We start from the raw sequence: 11,963 nt of genomic DNA, 5'->3' as shown, positions 1-11,963 counted from the left end.
CCCCAGAGTTTGGTATCATTGGCAAACTTGGCCAGTCCGCTTCAGACTCATTTGATCCCCCTCCAGTAATGAACTTCCTGTGTGCAAGAGTGTTTCCTATACATCAGCTTTAGTACTACAGGAATATCTGGATTTAAGTATTTAAGAAATGGAGAAAATGTGTCTCCTGCAGTAAGGTAGCAATAAACAAAACATATGCTAGAAACACAGAATCAGTTATCTGTACCTTGGTTGCAAATCCTCTACCTACCTACCTATGTGCTCTCTCTGTTCCCACGTAAGATGGTGGTCTTGTGACAAAAATTAAGTATGAACTTTTTTGCTGGAAAAAGGCCTTCCTGAAAACTAACAGATTTTTTTTTTTTTTTTTTGCAGGTGGGGGGGTGGAGATTTTAATTCTGTGCAGCTGTAAGGGCAGGTATACAACAAAAGCTGCTTCCTTTTTTTTTCTGGTTTTCTCCCTCCATAAATATCCCTTTCAAGTCAGCTTCCAGATATTTTGCAAAAGTATACATTTAGCAAAGTTCAAGAATATCAGGACTCCTTTTCCTCTTATTGCTGGACAGTGCTGTCCAGGTGTCTGAAGGATCCCATCAGGGAAGTTACAAGAATTTCCCACAGAAAGGGGAGATAGATGGGTCGGACTCTAAGGGAGGAAGAGCTATAATTCAGCCTGAAATATGACTGGTTAGACCTTCCAAACATGTTTTCTAAGGCAAAGAAAGGAAAGCGAAGACTACGGATGACAACAACACTACATCAGAAAAAAAAAGCATGCATTAAGTAACTTCTCTTTAAAAATGACCTTCACGTTATTCATTGAAAAGGACTAACAAACAGCTAAAGTAATGTTGTTTTTTTGTACTGTAGTTCATCTTCATTCCTAGTATGGGACAGGGAAAGTTCCTTCCTAATTAAAGCTTGCATTTGTGTTAATTTTTGTAACCAACTCTGAATTTCCTACAGCAGGGCTGGTTGAATTCACCATGCAAGCCATTATCGGCACTGCTGAACAAAACTGATTTCCTCCTAGTCTCAGTGCATTTATGATATCATTTTCAAAGGTTGTTGTCTGTGTTCCACCTTTACCCTTTACAAACCTTTCCCCATTATGGATCCAAGAGTGTAGTGAAGAGAGGTGTTTGAGGCTTTGAACATCATTATTCAGTCTGTGCACAAAACAGACTGCCTTGTGCACAAAACAAGGACGTAACTATTCATGTGGCAGCCTTAGTAAGCCTGACCCTAGCTTATTTACATTAAATCAAATGTAAGAAAATTGTTTCTGGCTGAGTCTGAACCAACTCCTGAGTTTCCACAATATTTAAGGATAGATATGGAAAGAATTGGACTTGAACAAAGGGAACAGTTAAGCCTGGAATTCAGAGAGAAAATCCCTACACTGCTAATGAACCACAAATAAAACTTTAGAAAGCTTTTTATTTTATAACCACTTAAAATATTTAACTTTTTCCATACACTGCCTTTGTTCTGTCAGGTTTAAATGTAGGATAAAACATTGGTGTTTAAAGCAGAGGTGTCAAAACACATGGCTTACAGGCCAGATCTGGCCCTGAAGCTGCTCCATCTGGCCCACCAGACTACTGGCAAGTTAAAGAATTTGGGGACATAGCTATCGGTGGGCAAGGCCTGCCACATAATTCAGGACCATGGAGCCCTGGTGGATATGGCCATTGGTGGCAGGCAGGTGAGTGAGAGCCATGCAGAGCAGCTCTTGGTTGCCTTGCAGCTGCCTGTCTGCCCCCTGCTATTTGCACACCTCTGCCATGGAAAGTAGTTGCCTGGCCCATGGCTGCTTGTCCCACTGCTGCTCTGGTGGCCGTTTCTGCCACAATGGTCAATGCTGCAATGGCACCCACCACCATTACCACCACCCCGTTCCCCTGGCTGGACCTAGCTCGTGAGGAGCCCCTACAGTCCTGATCTGGCCCAGGGATCCTGGTGAGTTTGATACCCCTGGCTAAGGAAAATGTACTCATGTTATGATTTCACAAATAGCCAGTAAACCCTAAATACATCAAAGGGTGCTCAGCATTCTTTTGCTACAGGGCTGGGGTCTTTTTTAATCAGAGGAGCATTTCCCATTTTACTGCTAAAACTGGCATGGAAACAAGACGACACACTGAAATACGTTCATGATAATAAATATTAGTTGCATTGAAGGATGAAGGAATTAAATGAATGGCTGAAACATTAGCTGTGGGAAAATATGGGAAAACCTAAACTAAGGCTGAGATACAGCCCTTGGTCAATGTCAGTTCCAATTTTTACTCACCTGTGTTAATGTGAATGTGAGGTGTCTGCTCTATTACTATCAGTTTACTTTTACTTTAGCTCAACTACTGTGGTTTGGGGGTTCAGGGAACTTGTTAGGTATTTAATTCAGATCTGTTTATTCATACTTGCAGAGAATCAGCATTTAATCAGGGCTCATTGTACTTTTATAATATTATTTTATCATAGTATGACAGTAATTATTAGCAACTAAAATTCAGAAAACCAGCAAAACATTTCCAGTGTTTTTAAAATTCCGAAGGCTGAAATGCACAGAATAAATTCAATAAAAGCATGAACAGGAGATGAGGAATATTTAGTTCCCAACAGCATGAACTCAGAAAATGTTGAAATGGACCTATAAAGTTGACTTACTCCGTGGGAGGGGAAAGCTGCTTGCTGTTAAAAGTACTGAAACATGCAGTGACATTAATAAACATGCTGGGAGAGATATGAAGACAAAAGGAACAGCGAGAAGAGAGTATCTCAGTTCTACCAGAGCAGAAGAGCTGCACTTGGACCAAAGAAAAGGTTGGAAGGAAAGCTATATTAAAAGAGAAACGTAATGCTCGAAGTACTAGGGAAATATCTCCTTTCATGCAACTCCCAAATGAAGACCTACACTGAGAGAGAGGACTGAAAAAACTTACAGCTTCTGTCAGTGTTCAGCCTAAGGACCAGTGATTCTATTGCTAAACATCTATGAATGAGCAAGCCTTAGGGATGATGAATCAAATTTAACCTGAGTTAAGTGGGTGTAACTCCGCTGACTGCAGTTGAGTCACACTTGCTCAGGGCCCTGACGTGCCCCAGTCTCCTAAGGCTATTTCCTTGAAGTACATTAAATGGAAAAAAGAGGAATTGGATCCAGGTGCTAAATAACAAGAACCCCTCAACAACCAGTTTTATTTGGCCCTTTTTTTCTTCCAAAGTAAACCAAAATTCTACAGAGCCTTCTCTGAATTTTGAATGGGCATTCTCTTTCATCTGCATGGATTTTAAAGATATTGCATCACATCTATGAACTACAGTTAATTTCCTAGTGTCATTAGCTAAAACTGCCCCTTTACATTAACCATATTGATCACTAGTTTTCTTTGCTACCACCCTCCAATCCAAAGATTGTTGCATTTCTTTGGTACTTTGTATAAGGGTCACAAACCTGGATCCCACAGATATTTTTGGCATAAGGTTCAAGGCTCTACACCCCTTTTCTAACACTCCAGTCTCTAGAGCTGATGGGCATCAGTCACATGCTAGGAATGAGGTAAAGCAGTCAAAGGGCTGCTCCAATTTGTGACTGCCTACAACGTGCATCAATCACCTTCCTACTCACCAGCATACCTCCTACCTTAGAAAGTACAATCAATTGTATGAAGCTGATTACACCAACTATCTGTCACTCAAGTATAGCACAGAGGCCAGATTTATGGCTGTTATATATTGCTGAGAAGGCCCAAGACAGCCATATTAAGTTCAAGGATAGTGATGTGGCAGCAGCAGCCAGGGTATTTGAGTCCCTGAGACCGTGACCCTTCCCCCCTACCTGCCCACTGTTCATCACTTGGCACTCCCTGCTCCTTCTGGTTTTGCTTACGGTACAAAACTTGTTTATTATGCCTCTGACTGTATATTTATCAGTGAAGTGGAGAAAGAAAAGATGTTGCAGAAACATATGATACTTTCCTGCAGTAAAACAGAAATGTTGGGCTCCTATACACATGCAGGAAGGCTGCTCCAACACACTGTAATTACAGTGCATCGGAGCACACTCAATTAATCGAGTCTGCTGAAGCGTGGTAATTACCATGCTCCAACAGAATCCAGCATCATGTGTATCAGTGTCCCTGCACTGAAAAATGGTGGCAGGGAGCTTCAAAACTCATTCAATGAGCTTGAGTTCAAAGCACCCCACCACCATTTTTCAGCATGGGGATGCTGATACACATGATGGTCCAGGCACTTTTAGTTAGTGTGGCTCTCAGAGCCCCCCACCTCCTGGAGCACCTCTGTAAACAGCCCCAGTTAGCAAAGCTGATGCCCAAATATCTTACTCTTATTCCATACATATGAAACTATTTGAAAAATGTGGAACACACAGAATATGGAAAACACTTTAGTAGATGGCAGCAACTCCATATGGGCTAAGAAGCAAAACTCATAAGACAAGCATCTGTATTTTCCCAGGGCATCTAGACTCATCACATTTCAGGTTTCTTAGTCTTTAATTCCTTTTCAAGGTGGCATTTGTCATTGTTCACCACAAATAGCAATTCCTTAAAACTCTCGGAGTCAGGTCCTGTGAGCAGCTGACTGACCCCACCTATTCTTCATTAATTTTAAGTTAAGGGCACTTATCACCTCCAAAGATCAGGCCCCAAAACCTGAATGCTCCTGAAGGGATCTCTGTTCCAATACTCCCTTTTCATGTCCATGTTGTGGCAAGGTATTTAGCAGAATTTGCAGATTCATTACAAACCTGACAGGGCTGCACCATGAGCTATAGCCTCAAACTTGCAACCTCTGGGCTGTTAACTGTGTACCTTAGCATGTGCACCACCCCAGACCCTGACTGCAGAGAATACCACTTAAGCTTTACACAGAGGTTTTTTCTGCTATCATGTTTTAATATTCCTATCACAAAGTTAAAGCTGTTGCTAAATGACAGCAGGAAAGGCAATTTGGAAACACCGTTATTAAATATAATGGAATGGAATGCTAAGTGTCTGCTCTGTGTCACTTAGTCATCATCCACCCCAGGAATTTATTAACTTAGTCAGAAGGAAAACAGCCATGTTTTCTAATGGAGACCTTACTGCTGATAATGCACTTGACAAATGTCCACGCTTCCTTGAGTAATGAGAGGCAATGTCATCAATATCTTCCTCTGTCACATCCAGGTAATCCTAAAAGACAAAAAAAAGTAATTTGATTGCTAATCAGCCTGATTCTCCCTCCAGGCACTTTTTCTGTTCAGAAACCAGAGCACTGCAGAGTTGGCCAGGATCTCTTCTTTGGTTCCACTGACTAAATTGCAAAGGGAAGAAAACAGCTAAAAAATACATAACTACTTTTATTCTTATTCATGGTAATGTTCTCTGGGAAAGGGTAAGAGGCTGTAAGCCTACAGCTAAGAATAGACATTGTGTCTGTGTTTGTTCTGGAATAAAAATATCCCCGGATTGGCATGTATATATATCATCCTTTTAATCAGGGTTTAGTGAGTGGCTTAACACACCATTACTTTTCTGCCACCGACTCAGTGATGCAATCCTCGGATAACCATTCAGAAGCACTTTGCAATGTCTCAGGATAAACTATTAGTACTTCTTATGCCATGAATCTTCTTAAGATGTATCCTAACACAAAGCATGTGGATATCTGAATTATTTTACTTTGCCCCAGGATAAAATGGTTTATTGTGGGACAAACGCGATGTCTGTTTGTAGCCTAAAATAATTCAAAGTTGCAGTAAGCTCACTGTTAAACTGTGCTTATTTCCTTTCTGTTCCAGTCAGGATGTTCCTGTATCCCATGAAAAAAAGACAACAGGCTTTCAGGGAAACCTGATCCATGCAGTCTCACTTATCACCTGGGAAACTCAGCTTTAGCAACAGTCAGCCAGACCCCTTACAAGGATAAATCAATGGTTATAAATCAATGGACAGCTCCATTGACTTTTCTCGTCTCTATTTTAGTGGAGTCATGTTGACTGATACAATCTTACAATCTGACACAGGAAAAAGCAGGTCTCTCTGATGGACAGTCTTAGGCCCCCTCTACACATTACAGTTAAGGTGCGATTAACCAGTAATCATGCCTTAAAGAGTGACCCACCTACACCCAATTAATAGCAAGATAAAACAAGCAATAAGCTACAAAATTATTCCACAAAAAATGTGAAATAACTTTGGAGCTTGTTCTAATGGTGCCATTAATTGAACGTGTGGCCTTCCCATGTGGTTGGGAGCCTCATCAACTGAGCGGTTCCCAGCCACAGAGGTGCACCCACCTGCTGCCAGCTGCCCCACAGCTGACAAGGCTCACAGGGGGACCATGCTGGGAATGTGGTGGCAACACTCCCAGCATGGTCCCCACTTTGACCCTCGTCAGCTGTGGGACTTGCAGAGAGGAGAACACTGCCTCCCTGCAAGCCTCATCAGGTGCAGAGCTCACAGCGAGGACAGCACCGGGAATGCTGCCATTGCTGACAGGCTCATCCACTGCAGGGCTTGCAGCATGGGCAGTATTGTCGGTAGCAGGGCTTGCAGTGGGTGCAGCGGGGAGAGGCAGCCAATCTAGGGACACAGCTAGAGCTGGTATGTAAATGTGGAATAAAAATCTAGAACCAGTATTTTCAATTTGAGTGATGTGTTAGGAAACATTTTGGGAATTTTCCTCCTCAATTCCACACGCACAGCAAAACGCTAACTATTAATATTTGCTGCCCATCTTGTTGACTACTACCAGATTCTTGAAGCTGTCTAGAACAGGGGCAGACAAAATATGGCCCTCAGGCCAGATCCGGCCCACCAGGGAATTCTATCCAGCCCATTGCAGGTCCCTCGGCCCCATCTGGCCCAAGCACAGTGTGCAGCCTGGGCTATGGCACATGCAGCCACTCCTGCCATCTCTGGGTAGGCGGTGGGGCAGGGGCACCACAGTGGCTGGACTCAGCTTCCTGGCAGCCCCTGTGGCAGTCGCTTACTCTGCCCAGCTGCCCCTGCCAGTCTGCCCCACACCCAGTGCCAGGGGTGCCAGACACAGTGGATGGGTGGGCAGGGTCTTGATGTTGACCAGCCTGGGACCTCCAAGGGCAGGATGCACTTGGCTGGGCAGATGGAATGGGGCCACAGGCCAGTGGGGAGTGGCCTCTGAGAACAGGATGGGCAGGTGGGGCCAGGATCATGGAGTGGTAACAGCATGGGGCTGGGGCCTGGGGCAGAGTCCTAGGCCAGTTTCCATTGAGACCTGCCCTGCCTGCCTGCCCACCTGCTCCGTCCATTGCCCGCGATGATGGGTGTGGGACAGAGGGGCCCAGAGCCAGTTGCTGCACTGGGTCAGCACCCCACCATTCTCTGGCCAGTAACAATTCACCAAAACACCTTAAGTGACCCTCCAACCCAAATAATTGCCCATCCCTGATCTAGAAGGATAACATTTTAACCTCCATTTTACACTACAACAATTATGTTTCTCACGGGTGCTATAGAAGTGCAGCTACATAATTAGTTACTGTTGCTTATTAAAGTTTGAAATGGTAGGAAATTAAATAACCTCCTTGTCTCTGCTGGGGTAATAAGAATAAACAGGATCCAATTATTATGGAAAATGGCTGAGAAATGATGAATAGTGATGAGTATTACTATAAAGTAGCAGAACCGGTGTTTTTACAGGCTTTAAAGCACTAATTTAGTTTAATAACAGAAAACATACATTTAGGGAGTTCTCTGACTTTAGAACAGAATGCCATAACCTTTTTCAACAGCTCTTTGGTAAATATATTCTAAGTATATTATTTTTTTTTTATAAAGTCTAACTGGTAATTATAATCAAGAAGCATCATAAAATCAGAGAAACAAAAGAAGAAAAAAGTACCTGTACGATTTTCCAGCTGCTCTCCCTAGTAATTATCTTTACTGAAACCCCTACAAACCTGCTGGGAGTAAGGCAATCACCTGACTCATCTGCTCTTACCCCCAACCTGCTTTTCACATATATATGGGGTAATTCCCACATCATTACCCACAGTAACAAGTTTCAACTAAACAGTGATAGACAATTAAATATGGTCCTTCCAAGAAATATCCCAGCTACTATCCCCAGAAGAACATGAAAAATGAAGCTGTGACCTCCCTTATCCGCAGATATTGATTTTTGTTCTGTTTTTCATCCTGCCTGATGACTCCCACAGTACCTCCAGGGACCTTAAATCATGACATAAGGCCGCAATTTTTATCTCCCACAATAAGACTGTTACTGTAATGCACCCCCATCAGCTCATACAAGGACTCCTAAGGCAAGTGGTAGGTCCAATTATCCCTTGGCTCCAGCATGGATTTCTGTCCATAAATACAGGACACAATTAGCTTCTAGAAAGGCTGGTTGACTACAAAACAATTTAAAATAATGGTGCTCAATGCAAGCCTTTTTGGATGGATCCAGCCCTCAGAGCTATGTCATCTGTCCTGTGGGGCTCCTCATGAGTCTAAAAGATTGCTGTTGGGGAGCAGTGGCAGCATTAATAGCCACAGCCATTAACATGTTCACAGCTCCTCCACACCATAGCAGTGAACACACAGAAAGGCCCACAGACCAAATGAAACGGCGCCAAGGGAATGGTTTGTGGCCTGATTCAGCACATGTGGCCAGCCCTCTGAACACCATCCAGTGAATGGTAGTGGCTCCACATGCCAATCTGGCCTGTGCTCTGGCACTGTGCCCTAACTTGGCCTGCAGAACTAGATGGGTTTGGCACCACTAATTTATAACACACTAGTGCCAAAGTGGCCCCAGTGTACAAAGGTATTGCACAAACATAGAAGCAGTCCCTTCTCCAATGTGTTTACAGTCTAAGATGACAAGGGACATTTGAAGGGTGAGGGGAGATAGCAATATAAAAGTAGATATTATAGTAGAACCTGGAGCCTTTGTGCATGGGGTGGGGTGTGCAACCCATCTAATCTGCTTGCTGTAGCTTTTACTTCAAAGGATGATGTTTCTCTGATCTGTTAGAGCTCATCAATGGTCCTACCTAGCTGATTAGGAAAGAGGCACCCTTTGAAATAAAAGCCACAGCAAACAACTTGAGCACCTCAGTGGCTGTATACCTGTGGCTGTATAACTCTCACCAACTACTTTGCAAACCCTTGTCTTTGAAAGGGGAATAAGAAACCTAAAGCTGTGAAGACTCTGTGTTGTACTGTAGAATAGAGGCATGGAGTATGAGCTAGTATAAAACTAGAATAGACAAGCAGAGAGTGGCAAAGTTGAAGATTTTTGAAAGTGAGTAGCTGAGCATTAAAATTAGCTTTTAAAAAGTAAGAATTATCAAAGATTTGGAGTGTATATAATAAATTGTCAAATGAGACTTGATCTATCTATAGATAAAAAAAAAATCCCAGAGCTTTGTTGTGTCATGCAACACAGACAGAGCACTTTAACTGTGGATATTCTTTGGAATCAAACCATACACATCACACATGGAAGATAATATTGCCCAAAGCTATTTTTTTTTAAATATCCAAGAAACTGATGCATCTTCTTAAAGGACAGTAGAATCCCACCACAAGACATGTGGGCCCATCAGTCCAACAGTCTTCTACTTTGATCCCAGAGTTCCCATCAAGGCCTATAAGTCTATATTTCAACATTTCTCTACTATGTGGTGTTTTGCATTCTGCAAGAGTTCCAGCATAATCTGGATATAGGCTTGAATTCTCTTTTATACAAGGCTGTGTCCTCTCTTGAGAAAAAATAGATATATAACTATCGTGCTGATTTCAGAAGCCACAAAACATTTTTCCTACTACGTGCGGTAATTCATTTCTAACTCACCAGGTCCTGGTCCAAATCTCCAGGTACAGATTTGCTTCTTAAGCTTAAAGTATCTTCATTTCCTTCTGAGAACGATTCACTCAAATCTATCTCAGACCTACTGCGATCTGAAAAAACAAAGGACAAATTAAAGCATTCAGTAGTGTAGGCAAGATTCTTTGAGCAGAAGTAATATCTTTTATTAGACCAACTAAGTGGTTGGAAAAAAGTTTTTTGCAAGCTTTCAGGTGCAATCACCTTTCTTCAGGCATAGGAAGTCTCTACTGTTCTGAGACTACAAGGAATGAAAGAAGCTAAAAATGTGACAGGATGTCAGTGAAAATGTAAATAGGTAGAAATTAGGAAAACAAAAGGTAGAGCAGGGAAGGGAGGGAGAAAAAAGAGGGGGGAGCCAATTTACTAATGTATAAGTTTACATAGCAAGTTTATATAACAAATATGATCACTTTATGATTACTGTATAATCACAAATATGTTCACTTCCCATATGACCACTTGTAAAAGAAGCTGCAAAGTCAAAAATGAAACTGAACTAAAACTGTCCCTCTCTGGCTGTGTACATTATGAAGCCCACCATGGCAGTGATTCTCAACCAGGATGCTGTGACACTCTGGGGTGCTACCAGATCCCTTGAAGGGTGCCAGGAAATATGAGGAGCTAAGCAGGTAAATCCAGGCTCAGGCTTATCCCTGCCTGGAAGATCACTCATCCCACCCCCCTGCCTTGCCCCTTGGCATTGAGGTAACCACTGTCATATATTAATGAGTTTTTGAAATAGGATGCCACTCAATTCACAGTTATGAAGAGGTGTCTTGAGTCCAGTGAGGTGTGCCTCAGGTCCAAAAAACGTTGAGAACTGCTGCACCATGGTATCCAAATAAAAGCTGGATAATGGAAAAGTAAGTTAAAGCTAGGAAGCTCAAGGAATCTCTGTCATTGGAAGTTTTAAAGTGTAGATTAGATTAATGTTTGTCTGGGCTGGTTCTGAGAGGGATGATCCTCCCTCCCGAGGAGGGAGTTGGACTTGACAACCTCCTGAGATCCCTTCTGGCTCTACTTTCTTATGATTCTAAGGCCTTGTGATGCTGCCCCACAAAGCAGCTAAATCATTTCCTGCACCAGCCCATCACTATGTAATAGGGGTGCACCGATAGAGATTTTGGGGGCCGATACCAATAGCCAATTTTTAAGGAGGCATATCGGCCAATATCAATCTGATATTCAATACAGCTGCATGCAGCTAGCAAGTCCGTTGGGGTGGAAAGGGAGTGGGGAGGGATGGGGTGTGGGATGGCGGGGCAGATCAACGTCCCCCACAGTGAGGGAGGGAGGGAGCGAGGGTGGGCGCTGCCCGGGCAGGGTGAGACACGGGACAGAACCGCGGCTCATCAGGGGGAGGCAGCTCCTGCTGCTGGTTACAACCTGGGAGGGCACAGGGAGGTGTGTGCCCCCCCAGATCTGCATGGGCCAGGTAGGCTGCAGCTGTGGGCGAGAGCTAGGGCTGCACCAGGCACATCTTGGTGGGGGCTGGGCTCAGGGCAGGGACTACAGAGGGGGCCCTCAAGACACCCCTCCATAACTGTGAATTGAGTGGCATCCCATTTCAAAAACACATTAATATATGACAGTGGTTACCTCAATGCCAAGAAGCCATCCCAAACTACACTGTAGGCCTGCTCCCAGAGCCACCACCACCACGTGCCTGGCACAGCTCCAGCTCTTTCTGGCACATGTGTAGAGTCAGGGTGTTGAGCTGGGGCTGTGCCGGGCACGTGGTGGCACTGGGAGCAGGGCTATGGCAAAATTTGGGGTGGCTGCAGCCCCCTTCGTAGTCTCCACCCTGAGCCCAACCTCTGATGAAAAGAGCCCAGTGCAGCCCCGGCTCCAGCCCACAGCTGCAGCTCACCTGCCCCACCCCATACAGATCTGGAAGCACAAGCTGCCCTCCCTACCCTCCCAATGCCCTCCTGGGGTGCAAACAGCAGCGGGAGCTGCCCCCTCCCCTCTGCCTCAGCTTGCCAGCCTGGGGCTGGCATCTGGCCACATCCGTGCCCTCTCTTCTTGAGCGAGGAGCAGGGAAAAGCCTGGCAGGGGCTGCTGTGCCCCTGCCA

General features: G+C 44.1%; 1 protein-coding gene across 2 annotated transcripts in view; it reads right to left on the bottom strand.

Annotated features, from left to right (window-relative positions):
- SYTL5 (synaptotagmin like 5) overlaps positions 1 to 11,963 on the bottom strand; it is a 107,728-nt gene that overhangs the window by 23,053 nt on the left and 72,712 nt on the right. For both annotated transcript variants that reach the window (XM_019525567.1, XM_019525568.1), the window contains exons 8-9: positions 9,853 to 9,959; positions 5,112 to 5,201 (exon numbers count right to left, since the gene is read on the bottom strand). In XM_019525567.1, coding sequence (XP_019381112.1) covers positions 5,112 to 5,201; positions 9,853 to 9,959 — 197 coding nt within the window. The remainder of the gene's footprint in view (positions 1 to 5,111; positions 5,202 to 9,852; positions 9,960 to 11,963) is intronic.

This window comes from Gavialis gangeticus, unplaced genomic scaffold (assembly GCF_001723915.1).
Source record: "Gavialis gangeticus isolate Ggan-Ray unplaced genomic scaffold, GavGan_comp1, whole genome shotgun sequence".
Classification (NCBI taxonomy): Eukaryota; Metazoa; Chordata; order Crocodylia; family Gavialidae; genus Gavialis; species Gavialis gangeticus.
The sequence above is the reverse complement of the archived record's forward strand: the minus strand, read 5'-3'. Positions and strand labels throughout refer to the sequence as shown.